This window comes from Meriones unguiculatus, chromosome 8 (assembly GCF_030254825.1).
Source record: "Meriones unguiculatus strain TT.TT164.6M chromosome 8, Bangor_MerUng_6.1, whole genome shotgun sequence".
NCBI lineage: Eukaryota > Metazoa > Chordata > Mammalia > Rodentia > Muridae > Meriones > Meriones unguiculatus.
This window is the reverse complement of record NC_083356.1, coordinates 86,007,718-86,031,303: the sequence shown is the minus strand read 5'-3', so window position 1 is coordinate 86,031,303 and position 23,586 is coordinate 86,007,718. Positions and strand designations below refer to the sequence as shown.

Here is a 23,586-nt window from a genome sequence, read left to right as displayed (position 1 = left end):
TTCCTCCGCAGTGGGAGAGGGAGGCTTAAAGGCAGAAAGCTGGTCTCTGATTTTTTTTTTTTTAAGGAAAGAGGAGGAAGGAAAAAGGATATGAACAGTAGTGATAAATCTTAGAGGAAGAAACTTGATAAGTCTTACACATATTTAGTACAGAGACAAGATAGCATGAGAAATGTAAAATAATGGCACGAATGTGCTTGATACGTGTTGGAAATCTTTTTCCCCCATTAGTGATTTTGGGCTGAAAATCTCTACAACCTATAGACCATCTATAGGTACTTTTATCTGGGGTAGGGGTGAGGGAGAAATTAATTTATCCAATCATTCTCATTGTAAATGCTCAAATTAGGGAAGAGGTGTGTGTGTAACCAGCTGTGAAAATCCGCTTTCTTGCACCCTAGAATGAAATCTAGCTGTGGTCATGCTGGGTGGCTATTACCCTCCCCCCCACCGCCACTGAAAAATAAACATGCAAAATACAAAGCCCTGTAGCTCTGGGAGTGTGGATGAGGCAGCCCTGTGGTGGCTTTTCCCTCCTTTGAGTGCAATCGCCAGTGACTCTTGCATTCAAAGTCTTGCTGTAGGCACACATTCAAAGCACAGTTCAAAGCAGTTTATCTTAATATGGGTAAAAGTCTAGTGTTGGATCAGGGTATTATTTGTTTCAGGTTTCTTCAGACTGAAAACAGGAGGCTATGACATATTTGAGAGTATTAAAGCAGGAAAAAAAACTGGTAAGAGGCAGCTGTTGGCCCTCTTCATATCTCCACACCTTTGCACAAGGAGCCTACAGGCTGTGGGGCTAGCCATGTATCTGTGCTCTGAGGTTCTTGAATACTTTCACTATTTAAAATGATGGGGGGGGGTCTCCCAGTATTTTAAGAGCCTTTAGCTGTTGAGTCAAAGCAGTCTCTTCCCTTTCTGATAAACACAGAGCATCCTCAAATGTGGCTGTCTTTATTTACTTCTATATTAGTTCCAATTATGTGCAGTGTAAACCAGCTTTTTGATTAACAAAACAGCAGAGCATTGGTTAAGAACACTTAAACTTCAAAAAAATTCCCCTGGGAAGTGGGCTCTGAATTGGTTAATAATGTGCAGTACTTGCTAAATTGCTGACTTCCAGATGTGGAAAATATCTTTCTTGTTTAGGACCTATGTAACCTGATTGGATTACGACAGAAGCGTCACGTTGGAAGCTTTTGAGTGATTATTTAATTAACCATACAGTAGAAAGCTGTATTCTCCAGGAAATCCCTTCCATATTTGCATAACCAATCCCTTCAGAGCAAAGGTGGAGTCTTTTCTTTTTAATTTTACTTTAATTGCAATATCAAAAAATATGTACTTCAAAACTTAGACCCCACACAGTTTAATGTCACCCTCTTCTTTCTTTCCTCCTAAGCTCCTCTGGCCTTTTTCCTTCTTCCTCCTGTCCCCAACCCCTCACTTTGTAGTGTGATCTGCGTAGATAGAGAGAGATCCAGACGTTGGCCAGCATAGTGCTGTTCTACGTTAATCTAGAGACCCTTTATTAAAATGCCAAAGTACTTTTAATATAGGGATCCAGTACAGAAATCTCTCTCTCTCCTCTCTCTCTCTCTCTCTCTCTCTCTCTCTCTCTCTCTCTCACACACACACACACACACACACACACACACAAACACACCCTGAAATCCTAAGATGCAGTGGCACAAGTAGCATTTTCCTCCCTTAGCTCTGGCATCTTTAAAAAAAATGTAATAAGAGAAAGGGCAAGAATTTAGTTACAAAAACAGTGCTTGAGGTATCCCCACAACTTGATGTGCACCTCAAGCCTAGCCACCAGAGATATTAGGAAAAGAGATCTGCATGGAAGACCCGAGATCTTTCCCTTTAACTTTCGCCCCTCGGAGTTCGCCAGTTCTGTGAATGGTCTGCACGGTTTTCCGCCCAGTACTCTGCAGGATTTAGTGATGAGGATAATGATGCCAAAGGCTTGACGGGGGGGGGGGGGGGGGGGGGGGGGGCGTGGAGAAGGGAGGGAGGGAGGGAGAGAGGAAGGGAGGGAGGTGGAATTTCATTTCTTCCACTAAAGCGTTTGCGGAGACTTCAAGGTATAATCTATCCCAGATCTTTTCCCAGAGAGAAACTTGGCGATCACGTTTTCACATGATGCTCACGCTCAGGGCGCTTCAATTATCCCTCCCCACAAAGATAGGTGGCGCGTGTTTCAGGGTCTCTCTTCTCTCCCCTACAGAAAAGAAAAAGAAAAAAATGTCATTAGAAGAGGCGTAACACGTCAGTCCGTCCCCAGGTTTGTGTTTCCTGGAGTGGCCGAAAAGAGATCAGTTCTAACCTGCTCCGCAGGAATAACGGTCCTGCCTCCCGACACTCTTGGCGAGGTTTTGTTCAGTTTGCTCCGGGAGCTGTTTCTTCGCCTCCACCTTTTTCTCCCCCACACTTCGCGGCTTCTTCATGCTTTTTCTTCTCACCATTTCTGGCCAAAACTACAAACAAGACTTCGCAGGTAGGTTTCCCTCCCCCCTCTTTTCCCCTTCATTTTATCATTTTTTGGGGGGTGTGCTTGTCCCCTAACCTCCTTTTCTAATTTTCTCATTTTGAGTGGGGATGTTATTCTGAAGTGAGCCGGGTGTCTTTGGGCAGGAATTTCAGGTGGTTTAGCTCCTTGGTGGCAGGCTTTTCCCAAGAGTGGTTTCTTTGCTTTCTCTTGCCATCTCCCACTCTCTCCTTCCTTTCCCCTCCTTTTTCCCTCCCCCAGTAATTTCCCCTGTACCTGTCTATTCAGGTAACCAAAGGTGCTTTTTACTACATAGCCTAGGAAAAGTTTTGTTGAGAACTGTATGGTTGGGGTAAAAACTCATCAAGTGGAGAGCATTTTCTGCTTTGTTTTCACACCGAGTTCCAATTCATTATATCCAGCAATTAAAACTTGGCAAATACCTGTTCAAAATTATAAAACTTATTCGAGATGGACCTACCAAAATTCGGGAGCAAGTCCTTCTCTTAGGCATGGGCAGTCTAACCTTTTCCACCGGAGGAGGCTGTTTTCTAAGCAGAAACTTGCCTGTTTTTGTCTGCTTAGCGAGTTTCATTTCTTTATTTCATTCTTTGTGTGGTGTGTGTGTGTGTGTGTGTGTGTGTGTGTGAAGTAACACCTCACTTCTGTGATTATAAATAAAGAAGTGAAAGTTCTCTTGGAACTTAAGTCGTTTACCAAAGGGGGGGGGGGGGTTCACTACAGCTGGAAAGAAAAACTGCTGTCAGAATATCAGGGTTAAAATTAGGGTAACTTCTGAAATTTTATTTTAAATGACAAAGTAATACACACATAGATTTCATGGAGCTCTCTCTCTCTCTCACACACACACACCTTTTCAGACTTTGGGATTGCAAAGTTAAAAGAGAGAGTGCAGGAGTCACAGTGGTGAGCCTGATCAGCATTATGTCTATCTCCCACCTACTTATGTTCTGCATGCTACCTCTCTAATGAAGAGGGCAGGACTGCTTCCCCCAGAGCTAGCATTCACAGATAAAGTTTACTGCACAAATGCCATGTCCTTCCCTCACACTCACAGTGCCTCATAAAACTAGTAACTTACTTCATTAAATCTATGTTTTATATGCAATGGTGTGTAAGTCTCAGCAGAAATGCAGACAGGCCAGCAGCTGTTTCATCCCTGAAGCCTGTGTAACCGTTTCTTTATTTCAGGATCCACCTCCCCCCCCCCCAAAAAAAAAAAAAACAATTTTAAATTAATGGGACAGACAAGAAAGGATATTTAATGTGTCAAACTTGAAAGTCTACTCCCTATGCCTAGGTAAATTTAAAATGCTTTCTACGACACTTCCCCTTCTCTCGGCCCCCCTTCACCCCCGCTCAGCAAATGTGCGGAAACTGATACTCACTTTCCAGGTTTTCCGCAAAGCTGGTAGCTCCGAGGACAATAGGTGTAGGGTGCCGGGGCTGAACGTGCCGGGCGGCAGAGAAAGGGTTAACGGCCCTTGTGTTACAGTTTGCATCTGTTACATCTTTTATAGCCCGCTGTTTAAACTAATCCTCGGAGGCACAGCATCTCCCCACCCCGCGGAGTTTCAGGGTTCTCCGCTCCTCCGGCCTGCCTGCCTCCGAGGTTCCCCTTCTCCAAGTTTTGACAGTTTCAGCTGGAGGAAAAAAAAAAAAAATGCAGCGCCTCGCTCGGTTTTTAGGTACAAAAGTTTCGAAGTCAGAAAGGAGACGGTCGTTCAGAGCAACTTAAAAAGTGTTGTCACAGTGGCTCTGGGCTTTCTCTTTCCCTTCTTGAGAGGAAAAGAAAAAAAAAGAATTCTGCTGGAAGAATTTAAGGAAATCGGTGTGGGGGCACGTGTGGGGGGGCGGTTAAGTAAATATTGTCCGAGCGGTGGGGCTGGAGGGGGGGGGACGCTGTCCAAAGGGGCTGATAATTATATTTCTTTTGCCAGGTAAAAATGGGAAATCTTAATTTGGGGGCGGTGTGTGTGTGTGTGTGTGTGTGTGTGTGTGTGTGTGTGTGTAGGGTGGAAGGGACAGTGCCTCGATCCACTCCGAAGGGGAGGGGAGGGGTCGCGGGGCGAGCGGGCTTCCTGTAATTACTATTATCAATTTACCCGAGTGTGCTTCATCCAAGGGCTGTTTTGCCTTGTTTGTTACTTTTTTTTTCCCCTCCTCCCCCCCAACCCCCTTTGGGAATGGGGGTTCGGAGGAGGGATGAGAAAAGATGAGAGCGAAGGACCCCCCCCACCTCCCCTGCCAAGTTCCCGAGCCTGGCTGAGGACTTTTCGGAGGAAGGGGTCCGCCTCAGCCCTGGAGTCAAGCAGCCTTACTGTACCGCTGTGTGCATTCCCTCATACGGTCAGGAGTTATGACTCATTTTGAAGATGTAATTCTTGTCTCCGATCCCCCCCCTCGCCAGTGCAACACACCAAACAGTAACAACACAAAGCGCCTCGGGGCCAGGGCTGGGGGCGGGGGGGCGGGGAGGGGGGGGGCCCGCCCGAAGTTTCGCTTTGGCGCCGGGGGGCGCGGATGGGTGCTCGCCCGGGCCCTGGCCCGGCTCCCCTGGGCGGCCCGTGCGCGTTTCAATGGGCGCGGGCGATGCCCACATTGTCGCTGTGTTTGGTTGCTAGATCGAGCCTGCGTGCTGCCGGAGCAGGGCGCCGAGTCCATGCGAACTGCCATCTGATCCGCTCTTATCAATGAAGCAGCCGATCATGGCGGATGGCCCCCGGTGCAAGAGGCGCAAACAAGCCAATCCCAGGAGGAAAAACGGTAAGAAGAGGCCCGAACCAAACTTTTCCGGGCCACTCCGCGCCCCGGACACCGGGCAGGGAGAAGGGGGAGGAGAGGGAGAAGGAAGGCGGCGGCGGCGGCGGCGGCGGCGGCGCCCGGGGCTCGCGGGCGAACCTTCCCTCGGCGGCCAGCGCCGGAGCCCCACGCACGGCCGCTGCACCGGGTGTGTGTGTGTGGTGGGGGTGGGGGGGAGAGCCGAGCAAGTGCGGGGCCGCCGGGGAGGGGGGCGCGGGGGGCCCCCGGGCGCTGGCCGTCCGGACCCGGCGCCCCCCGCCGCCTCCGCCCGCTCGGCTTCCCCGGCCCCGCGGCGGGGCGAGGGCAGGGCGGGGGTCCGGCGGCCGGGCGCGCTGGACTTCGGGGCGAGGGTGGCAGGAGGGCGGCGGGGACGAGGGAGGGGACCCGGGGCTGCCTCTCCGCCAGCCTCAAAGTTTCTTGCCGGAGTCGCCGGGCCGCCTCTCTCTCTCTCTCTCTCCCTCTCTCTTTCTGTGCGCCAAGTAACGGTCCGCGGGCAGCCGGCCCCGGCCAGACGCGGGGGAACCCGGGGCAGGAGGGACCGGCCCGGGAGCTGCAGGCTGGGGACCCGGCTCCTCGGCAGCCGGCTCAGGCCCCGCTCCGGGCCCGAGAGCCGGGACCAGAGAGAGTTTTTCCGGCAGTTGTTACACGGCCAGGAGGAGCCCCGGGAGGAGCCCGTTATCCAAGGCTGAATCAGGAAGGAGGAAAGAGATGGGGGTGCGAGGGACACGCAGATCAGAGGTGGCAGATTATAGGGGTGCGTGAGAGAGAGTTTAGGTTCATTTCGGAGAGACACTGTGGAAGCGTACGTGTGTGTGTGTGTGTGAGAGAGAGAGAGAGAGAGAGAGAGAGAGAGAGAGAGAGAGAGAGGGACCCCTAGGTATTACCCCCAAACAAAATCGTGGGAATAAAAGAGAAAAGTGATTGGCAAGTGCGCGGAAGGCGCTTGGGGGAGGGGAGAGAGTTGGGAGACGGCAGAGGGTGCAGGGGGGGGGTGGGTGCTGACGGAGGATACTGAGTTTTAAAAGAAAAAAAAATGAAAAGAAACGGGGGGGGAGCAGCCCCTCAAAACAAACAAGCGATCCAGCCGCACCAGCCCAGAATCGGAAAGGAAACTTCACTCTCCTTTCGCTCTCCGCCGGCTCACGGGGCGCAGGCGGTGTAGACGCTCCCGGGCTGGGCTCTGGGGTGCTAACACACACCCGGGCTCTTGCTCCCCCAGCCCGCGCCTGGCGGGTACCAGACCCACTTGGAACAACTTTCCACTAGAGAGGACGGTCGTGCGCTCCTCCAGTCCGCCTCAGTGCTGCACCGCGTGCAGAGGGTTGGGGGTGGGGGGGAAGAGTGTGGGAGTTTAGGGTACTGGAGGGAGTGAAACACAAAGACTAAAAGATAGATTCTGGTTAGAAACAAATAATCTCTCTTTCTCTCCTCTCCTGTCTGGTGTGTGTGTGTGTGTGTGTGTGTGTGTGTGTGTGTGTGTGTGTGTGTGTGTGTGTGTGTTTTGCTTGTGGCGGAGGTGGAGAGCCATATGGGGGAGTGATAGAGGAATTTTAGTCAAAAACTGTGCGTTATGTTACCCTGCCTTTCCTCTTTGTGCTGTCTTTGATCTGTTGGCTTGGCTTAGTATTACAAAAAAACAACGACAGTAATATATTACAAGCTGGTCCCCAAGATTCGGTTCAGGCTGCCTCCTTATAACTATGTGCGTGTGTCTCTCTTTTAATTTAATTTTTTTTCTTCATTGCTGCCTAGCATTATTTAAGGTGGTCCTTACACAGGAGACCTCCCCTTCTCCATCTCTGGGTAATTTAGTAGACACTAAAATTACACCCAGTGTTCCCCTGTCCTCTCTCGTGCTTCCTCTGTTCCCTTTATTAAATGTTAGTTATTGATTTTCTAAAATCAATGTCTGTTGTGGGGCTTTCCCCCTTGCAAGTATCTCAAGCACATTGCTGATCATCCGGATAACAAAAGCTTTGTGTCATGAAGCTACCCCCCAACGTTAAACAGAGATATATGGGGGGGGGAAGAGATTTAAAGCTTGGCTACCCCAAGTATTCTTTCCCAGTAAGAGACTGTGTGAAGTGTTTGTTTCCTCTGGCTCTTCCTTCTTCCACCCCCCTCATGATTTTGCTGTGAAATACCAACTTGGCTCCAGCAGTGAGGTCAGGCCACAGCCCAGTTTGGGGACTGGGAGAGATCCTGGCTGCCTGCGAAGTCTGGTGGCACAGACTACTGGGGCCTCCCAGGTAATGCCCTGTACCAGGGAGGGGTGCGGTCGGGGACAGCAACCATTTCCCCTGTGACCAGCCCTTAATTTGGGACAAGCTTCTGTACTCTGAAGTGGATAAAGTTGAACTTCGGTTATTTTAGGCATTTATCGTAGACCCTCAACACCCAACAGCAAATCTGTCTGTCGCCCAAAGCTTCTCTGACTTTGACTACTGCCTGTCTCTTTTCCCAAAGTCTGTGAGAAAACGTGCTGAGAGCGGGAGACTTGTCAGTGTTTTCACTGGGTTTCATCTGACTTAGCAGGGTCCAGGTCTTGAGAAGTAGGCAGAAGAGCTCCCCCATCACTCTTTCATTTTCTTTCTCATCAAATACATACCCAATGCCTTTTCCTTTGGGAATTGCCAGGATTTATCTGAACTGAGTGGATTTTTCTTCTTTCCTGGATTCATGGAAAAGATGTCACTTTTCAGCTTGTGTCTTTGCTGATAACACTAAATATGATGATTCTTATCGACGTCATATAGAAATTCCTGGAAAGGGATAATAGCAACAATATTCGCAGAAGCTGCAAGGGGGGAAAAACACCCAAGACCTAGAATGGCACTTTATATAATTTTAATGAAGTCAACGGTGTGTGTGTGTGTGTGTGTGTGTGTGTGTGTGTGTGTAGAGTAAGTGACAAGGAATCAAAACGAGCAAAGCAGTTAGTGTGTTTGAAAGGCTGGCCAAAGCTGAGGAGATGGTGATGGGTAGTGTTATTTTTTTTTAAGCCTAGGAGAATGAGGCAGATCAGGGGACATAAATACAGAAGGAGAGGAACAATCTGAAATATCCAGCCTCTCACATTCTCAGGCCAGAAAGATGCCCAGCAAAGACAGTGCCAGGACCAAGCTAAACCATGGCTAGTAGCTCCTCTCCTTTCACCCATAAGGAAAGCAGGAAATCTTCTTAGGAGAAAAAAAAATGTTCTGGGAGGAAAGGGGAGGTAGGGTTAGGGGAAGGAGGCAAAAAGCAAATAGCCAGCAGACAAGAATGTGTGTAGGTTTCAAGAAAGTTCAGTCAGATGATCCTCAGCCGCCTGACTCACTTTGTAACACTTTCACTAAGGCTAGAGAAGAGGGGGAACGCCACCCCCCCCTTTATAGCCCTCTGATTATACCCCACTATCTCCACACAGCCTTGGAGGCAGGAATGAGCCCTCCAGGATGGAGAGACTCCGTTACCGTCTGCCACCGCTGGCAGTCGGTTTGTAACTTGCAAAGTTTGTTGCTTTCAGCCCTGATGTAGGCAGCAGGACCTGGGATGCTCCAGTTTCCTTCTTGATTAGAAACCAGCTGTGAAGAGGGGCCCACCTCCCCAGTTCCCACCATCAGCCTCTGGGGAAAAAAAAAAAAGGACACAGGCATATGCATGTTTTAACCAAAAAATGAAATCGCTGGGCTGTGTGTTTCAGAGAAGGGAATGAAGCAGTCCTTTGAGGGAAAACTGAGTTAAGACTGGAGAAGAGGGAAATGAAAGAAGGAAGGAAAAGTTAGCTTGATTTTGCTTCAAAGTTTCTGCTAAAGGTTTGGGTGCTGTGGGCTAGGAGGTGGGGCAGTCGTGGGGCGAGGGGTGGGGGGGGTACAGGGCAGCTTTAACCAAACACCTTTGCTCCATGATTTTCAGTTTGTAAAGAAAAGTACTCAAGTTGAATGTCTCGGGGAGAAGCAATCAGATGAGCAGAAATGATTATCCCTGCTTAAAAGAAACCTTCACTCTTTCCCACTTCTTTAGAGGGAGTGGAGTCGCTGTTAGTGATGCTGAGAGGCGAGGAAGGACGGGAAAGTTGCTCACAGGGCAGAGGTGCTTAAATGGAAAGAAAGGGGATTGCAATCAACCCTTCTCAGGATGAGGCTTCCACCTCCCCTGCCTCAGAGGTGAAGTTGGTTGGGATGGGCAGCTGGGAGTGAGAAAGCCTCTGCACACAGCGAAGCGGGGTGGTGACAGCTTACCTCTCTTTGCAACTCTGGAAATCTTTGGCAAGTCGCTTTCCTAAAGTTGATGAGCATATTGTGGGGAGCCTGTTTACCTACTTTGAATGAGCTCAGGCTGTCTGTGAGGCAGGTACGAGTTTTGAGGGTGTTCCAGAGATATCCATCTCCATCATGTTCTCTCTGTGGAGACACTGCACACACAAGGCTGGGGGCTATGTATCTAGACTGATCTATTTGTTTTATTTTGGTTTGGAAAAAAAAACTAAGCCAATTGGGGTAGACACGTGCTTCGCAGCAGAGCCTGCAGCCAGCCTGGTGGCATCCTTGCTGTGTCGGTCCACCAGGGATAGGGGTAGGCTTCAGGTTTTAAACTTTGTAATGTTGCTCTGTTGTCAAGTAAAACTGATTTCGCATCTTCTAGCCTTTATTTTCAAATGTAGAGAAAAAGCTTGCCTGCAATTCCCTGTCAAATTGCTCTGTCACAGGTTTCATATTTTTCTTGCCTTCACTCTCTCTCTCTCAATTTGCTTAAAGAAAATTACAAGAGGTCGCTCAAGACCCTAATGCCATATTTTCCTGGATGGGTTGTGTGGGGGGAGTGTGCTTCCCCTGAAGGTAGGAAAGAAGGCTGCTGCCAGCTTTCTAACAGGGCCGTGATTATTCCAGGGGTGGGGGTGGGGGGTTCTTTTCCTTACAACTCTCTTTGTCATCTGCATTCTTCCAAGGCTCGGAAGGTGCATTTTCTCTATGTGAAAGGAGATTCTTTGTCCTCCTCCTCTTCTGCACCGTAGCTTCCCAAGGTAGACACTATTTTGTGCCTGTCACAGAGAGAGGGAGTGCAGGTTTGCAATGCTCACAGACAATTGATTGTCTGCGCTAATGTGTTTCATTTACATGTTTATAACGTCAGTGGTGCTGGGTGTCCGCTGTACCATTCATTCCCGCATTCCCACAAGGGGGCAATTGTCTGAATGGCCAAGTCAGACACCTTTTTGATTGCTCTTTGCTCGTCTTTTTAGAGCAAAGAGATAAAGGAGGAAAATCTGTGATGCAGAAACACTAGTTGAAAATATACAAAATGTCACTACAAAGGCAGATGTTAACATAAACCCAAATATGCTTTTTAGCCAAGATGTGAATGTTGAAGAGTACAATTCAGAGCAGAGGAAAGGATGACTCAAAACCAATAAATGCAGCCCCATTTCTTTATTTCCCTTTCTTCCTAAGCAACCAGAAGATGAAATGTGATTTTCCTTTTAATTTTTGAGCCTTGGAACATCCCAGCACCTTCTTGCTGTTAGTGTGTTTGCTGTGATTTGTGAATTTTGTATATATTTATATAGCTCTGTTTGTGCCAACATTATCAGTTTACCACTTGGGGAAAAAAATCTATTGAATGACTATTTGGGCTGAAGGGAGTGTAAACTTTTAAAAGTAAGATCCAAGGATTTCTTCATCAAGCAGTTTTTAAAGAAAAATGATAATAATCATCCGGCTGTAGGGAGTCTTGCCTTCATAAGCTGTGTGCCAAATACTTTTATCTTGGGTGACAGTTGTGTCAGAGCGAAAGCTCTCAGGAAAAGTGTAACTAGTAATTACAAAGTAAATAAAGGATTTCATTTTAAGGTGTTCTGTGCTGTTTTACTCTGCCTCCCTCTGTGTGTGTGTGTGTGTCTGTGTGTGTGTGTGTGTGTGTGTGTGTGTAGTGTTGTTGTTTCCTGTCAGGGTGCTGACAGGAAAAGCCATCCGTGCATGTGTCTTTTGGAGTTTCTCTCCTCTCAGTTCTGTCCTGTAAATCATACATCTATATACCCCACATGAGTACACCTGTTTAAAAATATTTCACAGGTCGGATGGTGCTTTGCTGGTTTATTTATGTAATACCATCATTAGAAGTTGGTCTGATTTTGTGTGTGGTCCAGGAGGAGAGAAAATCCTAACTGTTGTGTCATGTGGTGGGAAGTAAATGGGGAGGGGCGCTTTTATAATTTTGTAGCAAATTAGGGAAAAAAGAAATCACCAGTCAGTGGAAGGATTTCCCCCCCTCTCTGGGAAGACACACAGTAGCTGCACCGTTAGCTGAACCCCTGACACGGCGGTCTTTTGAATGCCTTAGGTATGATTTCACTTTCGCTCACATCAATGCTGACCTGAATGCCTTTCATATCTGATCCGCTGTGTCTCTCCCAGTAAACATCCCCTGAGGGGAGAACAAAGAAAGAGCTCTTCTTCTTCTTAATCACAATTCAGCCCTTTCACCGCCGGCAGGCTCCATTTGCATTCTGCCACAGAAAGCCAAGATGAAAAGAGAGAGAGAGAGAGAGAGAGAGAGAGAGAGAGAGAGAGAGAGAGAGGGAGAGAGAGAGGCAGAGGGTAGTGGCTGGGTAAAGTAACTTAGGTGTTTGTGGCTGTTTGTTGGGCCTTCCCCTAGTTACCAGCCTTATATAGTTGATGCTCAACCTTGCCTGTCCCTCCTGACAGCCATATAGTGTTACAAGATGGCATGTCTGTACTATTCATGGCCACCGCTCCACTTGAGGTAAAAAGTGTAACAGAGGAGATTGAATTCTAGCCCAGAAGCCTGTTAGATTTGGGGTCAGGTGTGCAGACTTCCCGCTCTTGAATGCTACTTACAATTTGGCCTTAATAACTATGATTGTTTGCCATAGGACCTAGGAGCTGAGGGCACTGGAGGGAAGGGGTGGGCTTGGAGACCCAGCCCTGGTCTGGCTGCAGGGGCTGATGCCTGAACACAGACCCCCCCAAAAAAAAATTCCTCAGGAAAACTGGAAAAGACTTTCCCATTCTCTCCACCACCCAAACCCTGACTTTTTATGATAATTCATATTTTCAAATGAAAGGGGAAAAAAGCCAAGAAAGAAACTCTCAAATGAGCCAAAAGGGAAAAAAAAAATCTCTGAAAAGAATTTTAGGGGGAAAAGTTGTTCTATTTTAAAAAGCTTTGAGGGCTGTAAAGTGCCACGTTTTTCACACCTTCTCCATACTTTTTTTTTTTTTCAGATTTTTTTAGTATGTTTAACATTTGTGAGATGACAGCCTTTTTTGTATCTCAAACTGGATGCTTCAAGATTTGTAGGGAGGGGCTGGTGGTATTCACGTTTTCTTGACAGAGAAAGTTTGTGCCTAAAGGGCTCCTTCTTGCTGGGAATTGTTTAAACCCTCGTAGGCGGACCTGTCAGGTTTTCCCGAGTTATTTGCCTTCATTTTCAACATGCAAAAGTAACAGGCAGTTGAAGACACCAGAACAAGACCACGGCAATCGCGGGTCTCTCTCGTGACAACTTTCCAGTACATTATCTCGCTGCAGAACCATCTAGGCTTCCCCCCTCTTTCTGAAACCACTTTTAAGATACCAACAGTTCTTCCTCGACAATTAGATCACACACACACATACACACACACGCACACACACACAACTTTGGACATACAAGCTTTCAAAAACAACAACAACCAGAGGACTGTTCAGTATTGGGTGGCTTTTCCCATACCTATGTAGTATACTTCACTTATGAGAGCAGCAGGAATGGACACATTAGGAATTGTACATTGCATGTGACACAGATTCCTAATTCCCCCCCCCCTTTTTTCCCAGAAGATTTACAGAATTTACAAAAAGAGATTAGCCCTACACCTTCCACCCTCCTATCCACCCCCATGACTCAAGCAATGAAGGATTTAGGCAGATTTACTTCAGTAAACACCTTTGGACACTGGGGGTTGGGGTGGGGGGAGTCTGTTTGCAAAAGGAGGCTTTTGTTAAGTGAAGGTACCAGGCAGCTGTGATATTAACCTACCCCAGCAATGCGGGTTAACTCTTTGAGTGCCTGGCCCTTTGCACCCAGCACGTGAAATGCTGGCTCTCCAAAGACACTCATAATTCTGGCTCTAGCAGTTTATTATTCAGACAAGTCTTGTAGACATGCAAACTGTTCAAGCTTTTAAAACAATGTGGTTTAATTAGATGAGGTGGACTTACATTGCTCATAAGCCCTCCAAATGGTGGTTTATAATTGGCAAGGAAAAAAAAAAAGATAGAAAAAAGGAGTCAAGACAGCACATTAAATATTCCAAGAAATATCTTTAGAAAAGCTATTTTCATTTCTAGCTTTTAAAATATTAGACTCTGGTCGCTAGAGGGAATGAAGCAGCTGGGGCCTCTCTCTTTACTATGAAAGATACCAGAAGTTTGTGATGAAGAAAGGAGCTTCTACTTGAAAAGCTGCAAAGGCCAGTTGGATAGTGACAGTGTCTCAGCCACAGCATCCTTGGGAGGGGGAAGTGTTGCCTATCTGTCAGAGCTAAAGAGGTCCTATGAGCCTCTGAGTCAGGCCCTTGGGCACCGCTACCAGCTTGAGACTTTCCAAAGCAAGCAGAGGGAGGTTTTTATAAGGAAGGAGTTAATGGTTATTTTTTTTTTTTTTTTTTTTTGCTGGGCACAAGAATAACTTTACAGGTGTTGCATTTGGGCTTAAATAAGATCGCCTTATTTAGTTTTGAAAGAGAGTGTAGGTGTCAACGTTCGAGCAGCCATAAATGTGTGAGAAAGTAAAGGGTATGAGACATGACAGAATTAAAGGTGTTTGCTATGTTGTTACGCCGTGTGTCAGGCTGCAAGCTCCCTTTGTCACAGCCTCCTGGTGATTTGACAGCGCAGATCTACTTCCCTTCTAGGTGAGACAGCATTTTTTAACTGAAGTTATAAATACGGTACACCCTTTGGGTTGCGCCCTTCGTCCTAGATCCATGAATCCTATTTGAAATATCTTGCCCTAAGACACAATGAACAAACACCCATACACAAGGGGGCTGTGGGCTAGGGCTTGGGCAGTGCCAGGACCACAGTAGCTGGCATTGACTGTTGTTTGGCAAGAAGATCCTCTGCCAAATCATCCAATAATTAAGTTTTATGTTATTTGTATGAACGACCAAGCATGCAGTATTCCTTTTCAAAGCAAAAGTAGGCTTAAAATTACTTTTTGAACACTTTCAGACCATGGTCAGGTCACAGTTTGGGGGCTGAATTAAAATGATCTCATTCATGATCTAATTGAGGCTGGCACAACCTTATAGCAGTAGCAGGAGTACATAAATATAAATCAAAGACCAAAATTTAGCAAATCATATCATTTGCTAGAAATCTGCTCATGAATTATTCTCCAATTGCCAACCCAGAAGTTAAACTTTCTCTCAGCAACAGTAACTGCAGATTTTTTTTTAAAGGCTTCTGACAGGAAAGTTACAGGAGCTGGATAGAGAAACGAGAAGGAAGATGATCGATGTTTCATCAGATAATCATGTGTTTGTGACCCGAGAAAGTACGAGAGCTGATAAAGGCATGCTTGCCCACAAAAATGGGCCTTAGAAAACAGTCTCAGAAACGCATGTGCTCTGATGTATAGGGTAAAGAGGAGAGAACATTCCCAAAAGAACCTAACTGGAACTTTGCTTTCATTTTTCAACTGAGGGTTGCACTCATCATAAACGAATCACGATGGCTGGCAGTCAGTTCTCTTGCCGAGCTGAAACACTGGGAACTGAAGCTGCTGTGACACGAAGATGAGACAGAACTATCAGAGTACATAGCCAAGTTACCTCTTCTATTCAGACTACAGAATTAAGACTCAGATAACTTCCCAATTCAATAGGCTCCAAGATTACATTTTAGTGTGACTACCATTTGGGGGTTCTTCTTCATTTTTGTGTTTCTGTGTGTTCTACCTTTGTTCACACACAATTCTTCTGTAAACTTGAAGAGGATGGTTCTTAACTGGAATATTTGGAGGTTAAAATTTTACGTCTCGTTTATATGGAGGGGGGATTCCTTCTATCAAACAATAAATACAGAATTTGTCAGTTTACCCAACTTGGCTTAAAGGAAGGTGTGATTTTTTTTTTAAGTCTCCAAGATACAGAAGAAGCTTTAAGAGATTAATCTCAGGTGACAGAAGTAAAATGACTTCTTTCTTTGGAGAATAAGTAATTACCCGTAATGATTTGCCATGACAACAGGACACATTCCACATAAAAACCAGTAATAGCTACATTGCTTATATGACAAAATATCAGGTTTTGTTCTTTACAGACTGTTTCACATTTCCTAATTAATCCTGGAGACGGGGGTGGGGGGGGCGGGGAGATGTTTCTAACAAGAAAGTAGCCACTCCCTCCTCCAAATAAGTAACCAGTAACAAATCAACAAATTAAAACATTATGCTGTGTAGATCTGCGATTTTCCCCCCTCACACACAAGCGAGTACATTTCAAGCAGTCGGTGCCCACGTGATCCACAAATTCAGCATACAGCTTTCACTATTTACTAGCTTGAATTGTATTTATATTCTCTTGCATATCGAAGTAACTGTAATCAAGGAAACTTTGCGATTTGCCTATTCTTGGAAGTACCTGTTTCTATTTTCTACACCCAGCACGTCAATGGAAGTGTTTCACATCATGAGATTTCTCAGCTGTAAGAGGTGAGGTTTACACAGAAAGAACTCAGTAGGCTGTGTTTTCATAATAAATAGACCCACCAAAGGGGAAGTATCTAGACGCAAAATGGTTGCCCCCTAAAGATTTCCCATCACCTTTGCTCTGCTAACAAAACGTGAAGGCTAAATCCAGCCCTCGTGCACACACATTCCTGTGTACACACAAACACAAATGCTCACAAGGACCCGAACTCTGCTTCTTTTCCCCTTTACTATAAATAAGACCTACCACATAAATGAGACACCTTTAAAGAAGAAGAGCACATGGGAAGAATTGATGTGGACTTTTACAGTAGGATTTCTGGAGGGAGAAGTGTTCTCTAGGCTACCTGACAAAATTTACTTGTACCTACTAATCTAAGCTTAAGTGTATTATTTAGGATAAATTATTAGCCTTATTCTTTAAGCTGTTTTTCCTTCAATAGTACCTACCTCAGCACAGAGCATTCTAAATTGATTACAAGTTATTATGGAAGGGGGGGGGAACAGCGTTCTGGAATCCTAACTAAAGATGGTATTTTTAAAATAGTGTTTAGGAGAAAAGCGGGGGGGGGGGGGAGAGGAGATTTAAAGCTGTACTAAATACTTAGAGGTGTGTGACACCTTATACATGTGCAGATAGAGAGTGAGGTGGCCTTGTCCCATGAAGCCCACACCATGAATGATATGTGTCAGTAGGTTCTTTGATAGGGTTTCTGGCCACAGTGTTTTTGTGCTGTCAAACTGCTATGTTGAACAAACACCTCCTCCGGGACAGAGTGATAAACGCAGAGACAGGCTGGCTTCAACCAGTCCCAGCGACCTCCTCAGCCACACCCCCAGTCCCAGGTCCACCTCCTTCCCCTCCCCCATACTTGAAGTTGACAGCGGAGAGAGGTGGGCAAGGTTTGCGGAGGTGTCAGGGGTGACTGATTATTGGTCCTCCCTACGTCTTAGGAATCAGAGCTCCGAGGTTACAGGCAGAGCCCTTTTTCTGGCAGGCTTTATCTGGTCTTTTTCAATGAAACTAAACTGAGCTTTTAAACTTTTGCCAACTTGCTCTTTTCCCACCTTTACTTGATCGTTTGAAAAGCAGCTTGCTTTCCTTGTCTCTTCCCAGCCACTTGAGCTTTATTTTCTAATGTTCAGAGGACTGCACCGTGCAACACAAAACAAACAAACAAACAAACAAAAATATTCGGACACATTACCTACTACTTTTTGCTTTCTAGCGTCCTTTTAGGGCCAGCATTTCAGATGTATAGTCAATGAAATTTTTCTTCTCTCTGTTGGAGCCATTATTCTCTGACTAAACCCTGTTTGCTGGTGCCTTTGTGTGTGCATTTTTTTCCCCTGATGTTAAATGAATTTCCGTCCTCTACTTCTGCAATCTCTAAGAAATAGATAAACCATTATATGTTTTCCCTGCTCGTATTTTAAAGTGGTGATCCTGACAGCAGGACGATTATTGCACTTTATGTTTTAGTGGATCTTTGCTGTTGCTAGTTACAGCAACACTTATCATAAGACAGCAAGAAAGGAGTAGTCCCTGGTAATTAAAGTAATGAAATATTCATTTACTCTACCTTTTCTGTAGTCTCACAAATTAGGCTGCTACATTTAATGCCGGCACTGCCTCTGTTTTTATTATAATGGCAGCTTTCGCATCTGCAATTAGGACTAATTCTGACAGTTACAATTTCTGAGGGATGGTAAACAGTGAACGAGATGCGCGGCAGAGGTATTACACGTGAAAAGCCCTTGTCTCTTTAACCTTGTTGTTTTTTTTTCTCGCAGAGGTTACCTTTTCCCGATGGTGCAAAATCGACTTGACATAACTGTTCATCAGTTTCAGGGTTTTCCCTGGAGGTATTTGCATCAAATCAGCCCAGTCAAGCTTCAAGTTGAAATTGGCAGGCCAGAAACTCACAGGGTACAGACTAGAAAAGAGACAGCCAAAGTACAGGCAGCAAACTGACAGCAGCCTGAGTCTGACAGAGAGGGGAGAGGCTGGGAGGAAGAGAAAGCGGTTCAACTTGGGTGCTGGGGAACCCCAGCCCCTCCTGGGCCAAAGTCAGTAAGGCCTGCTCCTTTAGGACAGGAAGGGTCTGGATTCAGAACACCTCCAGCTTTTTCCTATCACTAGGGCCCCTCAGCCCTGCCTAGGTTCACATTTGCTTACTCTGATTGGATGCCTAAAGAGGAGTGGGCACGTAATTAAATGGACGCGAAGATCTGAGGCGCCTCCTCTGTACTTAGCAGAGCCAAATCTCATGATCAGTGTCCTAGAAGAAAATAAGAAGGTTTGGGCTTCTTTTCTTTCTTTCTTTCTTTCTTTCTTTCTTTCTTTCTTTCTTTCTTTCTTTCTTTTTCACCCTCTGTCTTTCTCCTGCTCTCTAATTGTTAACTTGTAGGACCATGAACAATCCTTGTCTTTACCATGTCTGTTTGCTCCGTTTATCTTCTGAAGCAGATTAAATGTTCACAGAGACCAGAAATCAGGAGCCTGTAAATGCAGAAGGCTAATGCGTTTTGGTCAACCCAAATAGTCATGTAACAAATATTATGTCTGAAGACACACTCCTGTTGCAATTCCTCTTTGTCAAATAATTCCCTTCTATCCTGATGACAGAGATTGTTTTAAAAACCCAAAACATGGCCAAATCTTAAAACAGGATGATGTTTCCTTTTTATTTTGTTATTGAGAATGCCACTTTAAGAAGAATTCTATAGTTGCAAAACTTGTTTTCACAATGAAAATAAATATAAAAATGATATCTTTGGCAGAGTACGTGTTTTTCCCCTTTATGTCTGCAAAACAGATGCACGTTTTCTTCATTCTTCTCTACATTTTTTTTTAACTTTGGTGAAGGGGGAGGCTGGTGTCTTTACCAGATGATTTAAAATCTTCTTCTCTTTCCAGCTAGACTTGGGGGTCAAATAAGCCCTTGCTTTCAAGCAGTCTTCAAGCTCCGTGTATGACAGGCATTGGCTGATCTGTTGATGCCCATTCGACAGGCACTGTTGAACTAAAGTGGTGTGACGGCACAGTTTTGTTAAGCTGTGAACAAAGGGCTGGAGATGGCTTGCTGGCATCATCCATGTGCATATTGGCCTTGTCACAGTTTGCTTGATTTAATGCTCTGTTTACTCCTAGATATTAAAAACTTAAATTCTGAACAATAAGTTTTCAAATGGCACTACACACTAACTTTATTTTAAAAGCTTTAACTTTGAAGACCCTAGGGTCCATTTGCTCACCCAGCTCCCGTGCAACCAATATTAAAACACAGCTTTGGAAAATAAACAGATTCCCAGTAGCTTTTTAGCTGTTACCCATTTAAAAATGGGATTTCAGTCTTTAAAAGTCTTATTAGGGTAAAAGATTTATTTCGTCTTTGATCATTGGCTGAAAGCGATTATTTATTTTCAACAGTGGGTTCTCACGTAAATTTCTGAGGAAAAGTTACCTTGTGTATATGCAGCACAGCATGGACTTTTAAAAAGATGTATTATTTAAAAGATAGTGCTAAAGCAAGTCAATTAGAACTACCTGCAAAGGTAGGAACGTTTCCACTGGCAGGGAGTTTGTGTTAAAGTGAGTCTTGCCTAAGACAAAGCAGAGGAGTTAGGCTGAGACTTAAAAATAAAACCGTGGCTACGAAAACTCCTGCTTCGCAGACAACAGACAAGTCTTCAAAAGAAATCTTAAGTTTGGTACTAAATTTAGTTACCAGTGTCCTGTTGAATAGGTCTTGGGCTTTATCTTGGCTGGTTTTTTGTTCTCCCTGTGCCTTTTTCCTCTCTTCAGGTTTGCTTCAAGTGTTTGCTAAGAGATTAGTTAGCGAGTTTATATTGAGGAGGTAGCCATGGGAAGCAGCTAGCTTCTCAAAGGAACGCAGTGGCTCAGAGTGTGAAGATGCAGGGACTTCACACTGGCTCAGGCCTGGGATCAGGTACTTTATTTTCTCTCCAGACAAATGGCTTCAAGAAAGGTTGGTGGGGATGGCATTGCCATCAGGAGCAGAGATGTTACCACTTTTAGAAACTTCCAAATGAGCATTAATGCTAGAACAACCTTACACACACACACATACCCACACACACACACCTATATGTGTGTGTTTATATACACACACATACATATATAAAAGTTGAAGTATATTGCCAAAACACTCCGTTTTCGTTATGTAGAGAGGCTGTAATTTGAGATATTCAGGCTTATTTTTACCTTCATTCATAAGGTAGCATCTTTCTGCAGAGCTGTTATGAAGGTGGGGAAGGTGACAAAGAAGAGAGAAATGCACAGCTGCACAAAAGTTCTGCTATTAATGAGCAGGAGACTGCAAGAGAGAGAGAGAGAGAGAGAGAGAGAGAGAGAGATGGAATCTCCCAGGTAAAGCACCCCCAGCTGCCTGAGCACACTCTCTTAGCATTGGCTGTGTAACTGGCTGGCATGAGTTCCCACCACCACCCACTTCCAGCCATCGTTTTTTTGCTCAGAGTTCATTAGTGTACCCAGTGCTTCTTATACAGAGAGAGCTGTCGAGGCAAGGGCTATAGCTTCAGTGGCTAGTTTTTGCATAGCATCCTACATAGGAAAGATGCTTGTGTCTTTAGCCTCCTCACAGATGTCTGTATGCAGACCCCACAGGTGTGAACAAGATTCAGACGTGCAATCTCAAATTGGCAAAAGACTTGACCTTTTAACACGCCAATAGGGCAGATATTTTGTGGATATACAGAGCGAGTTTGGGCGTCATGTTTGATACCGCCTATTAACACTTTGCTGTCAACTATTTATAAAGAGGCAGACAAACTGAAGTTGACTCCAGTAGTCTTCCTGCCCCAACCCCATCTCAATATCATCTGCTTTGTCTTGGCAACTCATATCTTTATCATTCTATCTTTAAATTGCTCTAAATGAAGCCAAGGCCCCAGCTATGTTTTGTAGCCGATGCATGGCTAGGACCAATGCCATTTTTTACTCTTTAGTGAACTGTCCTGGTTTAGGGTCTTCTGAGGAATGGGGTGCAAAAGGAAGCGCAGCGAAAGAAACATCTTGTAAACATTTCCTTTGAGCAGCCACAATTGCTTACATGGCCTTTTCCCCTTTTTTCCAGGCAGGCAGAAATGGCCTAGCTAAGGACTCGTCCAAGTGAGCACATTTCAGAGCTATTCAGAGGATGATTGGAGGGAGACACCAGCCCTGTGCTACCAATGAAGTGCATTAACTGAGAGTGTCCCCGGGACTGGGTTTGGTATGATGCTAATCTAGGGCGTCCCTGGAGGGATCTCTAATTCATGAGAGAGTAGTAAAGCATGGACCTTCTACTTAGCAGAAGGTTGACATAAGGTTTCAAAAACAAGTATCCAGGCCTGCCCCACCCCCGCATCCCTGTTCCTAGATGAGAAAGGAGCAAGCTCTGCTTCACATAAGTAAGATCTTTGAGTTTATCTGCACCGAGGTACGGGTTTAATGATGTATATCTGCAAGCCAGGAGCATGAATTTGATCTCGTTGCATCATAGTGTAGAGATGAGATAGAATGGTGCATCGTGGCTGGGTGGCAAAAACAATCCTCCATTTCTAAAGCAATCACTATTTTTCCCCCGTCGTTGTTTCTTTACCTTCTTGTGTTGCTTCTTGTGATATAGATCTGAGGGAGTTGTATCTGAGCTTCAGACTTGCCAGCCCCCAGCTCGCAGGCCTAGTACAGACTAATTCATAACCTTACCACATTAGACTATCAGATTGAAGCCAAGGATTTCTACTAGTAGTAGAATTGGGAAGCCCATTGTTTTCATTATCATTTCATCAGCCCCAGCTGATACTAGTATGCTCAAGGAAAACATACTTCAGTTACAGTTGATTTTCAGATTCCAAAATGGTGCTGCAAAGCCTGCGTATCTCTAATTATATTTTATGCTAGGCTGTGCAATACCAAAATATACGCTGCAGCAATCAGCGAGTGAACAGTATCAATCAATTTGTAAACAGATGAAGTCACTCATTCCCAAACTGGTTTTCCAAAAACAATTACTAAATTACAATAGAAAAAAATTGTACAGTTACTGTATTTGTGTGCTGTGTTACAATCAACATACCAGGGAAACAAAACAATTTAATGCAGAAAAATCATCATTCATCTACATTATAATTGCTTCTTTTTCACATCTACAGGGCGGTTAATTAAAATTGTGATTAAATGCGGTCGCGCTGCCTAAGATGTCTTGCCCAAAACAGGTGGTACAGAATTTAAAAGTAAAAAAAATGTAATTAGCATTGGAAATTGAGAAATTGCCTGTAAGAATCAGTGTTAATTTCAGTCAGTGATGAGGTAATTTATAAATGAATGCAGTGGAGGCTGTGCAAAGGCACAATTGCCTCCCTTGCCTTTCTTAGCGTTCTCAGCATGCAGGTGAAAATGTTTTCAAAATATTGAGGTAATTTGAAAATCAATCCATGCATTTGGTATCTTTTTCCTCCCATTTGTACCAAATGCTGAATAGATGCTGCCATAGATGGCACAGTCCATCAGCTTTTTACTTCCTGTGTTACACATACCATAGACCTGGATTAAGAAAGGTAGCAGCACGAATTTCAGGCCTCAGGTTGTTACAGGGGTCAGATCTGTGTATTGGGTGTGAATTTGGTTTGCTGCAAAGACTTCCCATCTTTTGAATAGAAACTAGAGGGAAATCTCTTCATGGGTACAGGTGGTACCTCTGGAAAAAAAAATCAACTAATACAACTTAAAACTTAATTGTTAAAGTTTAAGGAAGAAACAGAAACTCATAATAGTGATGTCATTTTTAAAAATAATTTTCATCATTTTTATTCCTTATAACCTGAGAGGTTGGTTAAAAAAATATCACTAGAAACAATTTTTTTATACATGAACTCCATTTATTTATATCTCCTTTCTTTAAGCTAAGACGCCACTTTCTAACAAAGAACAATAGCAACACCGTAACTCAACTATTCTCTTTTGGCACATGAGTAAATTTATCATCTAGATGCTATTTTAAATTATTTATACTTATACATCTAGATTTTACTTTTAGTTATACTGCTAAAATGAGGAACACTCGGCCTTCAAAATCTCTTGCTACTGTGAGAAAGCTAACTTTTAAGTCCTAAAAACATGAATATAAAGATTTTTAAAATGAAATCCAAATATGAGTCCAAATGGCTGTCTGGACAGCTCTGACCCCCTGGGCCTGTGGGCTTCCTAAGCGTCCTTTCCTGTCTTGTACTCTGTACAACAATCTCTCTCTATTCACATAAACTCTTCCAAATAACATGCTAACTGCTGTAGAGCAGTTTAATCATTAGGATTCTTTCGTGTAAAATATCCAGCGTGGTTCTTCACAAAAAGGCTGTGATTTCACTCTGAAGATATCTTTTGGTTGTCCCTGACATTTTGCCAGAGGGTGGGGGGAGGGATGAAAAATAAGGAACCTTCTATATCTGGGGTAATGTTACCCGTTCCAGATCTGGTATCATATCTTTCCTGTTGGCCTATCCTCGTCAGTTTTAGGATACAAACGAAATGTTCAGTTTAGAG

The 23,586-nt window shown here is 44.8% G+C and overlaps 2 protein-coding genes across 7 annotated transcripts in view; one reads left to right on the top strand and one right to left on the bottom strand.

Annotated features, from left to right (window-relative positions):
- Nucleotides 1–1,302: 1,302 nt before the first annotated feature.
- On the bottom strand, nt 1,303–4,049 carry LOC132655893 (uncharacterized). 2 transcript variants are annotated; one of them, XM_060390121.1, is made up of 3 exons: nt 3,910–4,049; nt 2,339–2,489; nt 1,303–2,233 (listed from the first exon to the last, which is right to left on the bottom strand). In XM_060390121.1, exons 1-3 carry the CDS (start codon nt 4,021–4,023, stop codon nt 2,175–2,177), a joined length of 324 nt encoding a protein of 107 aa, XP_060246104.1. In that variant the 5' UTR covers nt 4,024–4,049; the 3' UTR covers nt 1,303–2,174. The 2 variants fall into 2 exon arrangements, with proteins under 2 accessions (XP_060246104.1, XP_060246105.1); XM_060390122.1 differs by lacking the exon at nt 3,910–4,049 and adding an exon at nt 2,982–3,820.
- Zeb2 (zinc finger E-box binding homeobox 2) overlaps nt 2,374–23,586 on the top strand; it is a 132,222-nt gene continuing 111,009 nt past the window's right edge. For 3 of the 5 annotated variants that reach the window (XM_060390117.1, XM_060390115.1, XM_060390116.1), the window contains exon 1: nt 5,146–5,287. In XM_060390117.1, the coding sequence (XP_060246100.1) occupies nt 5,215–5,287 (73 nt within the window). In that variant the 5' untranslated portion in view covers nt 5,146–5,214. Of the gene's footprint in view, nt 2,510–4,067; nt 4,210–5,145; nt 5,288–23,586 lie in introns of those variants that run through there. The other 2 variants (XM_021658570.2, XM_060390119.1) reach the window with 2 other exon arrangements.

What these genes read in the sequence shown, in the direction of transcription:
- LOC132655893 (XM_060390121.1), bottom strand. Translation starts at nt 4,023, where the DNA reads ATGCAAACTGTAACACAAGGGCCGTTAACCCTTTCTCTGCCGCCCGGC. An exon ending in CTTTGCGGAAAACCTGGAAA is followed by an intron (nt 2,490 to 3,909) that starts GTGAGTATCAGT and finishes TCTTGTTTGTAG; the next exon opens with TTTTGGCCAGAAATGGTGAG. An exon ending in CCGTTATTCCTGCGGAGCAG is followed by an intron (nt 2,234 to 2,338) that starts GTTAGAACTGAT and finishes TCTTTTCTGTAG; the next exon opens with GGGAGAGAAGAGAGACCCTG.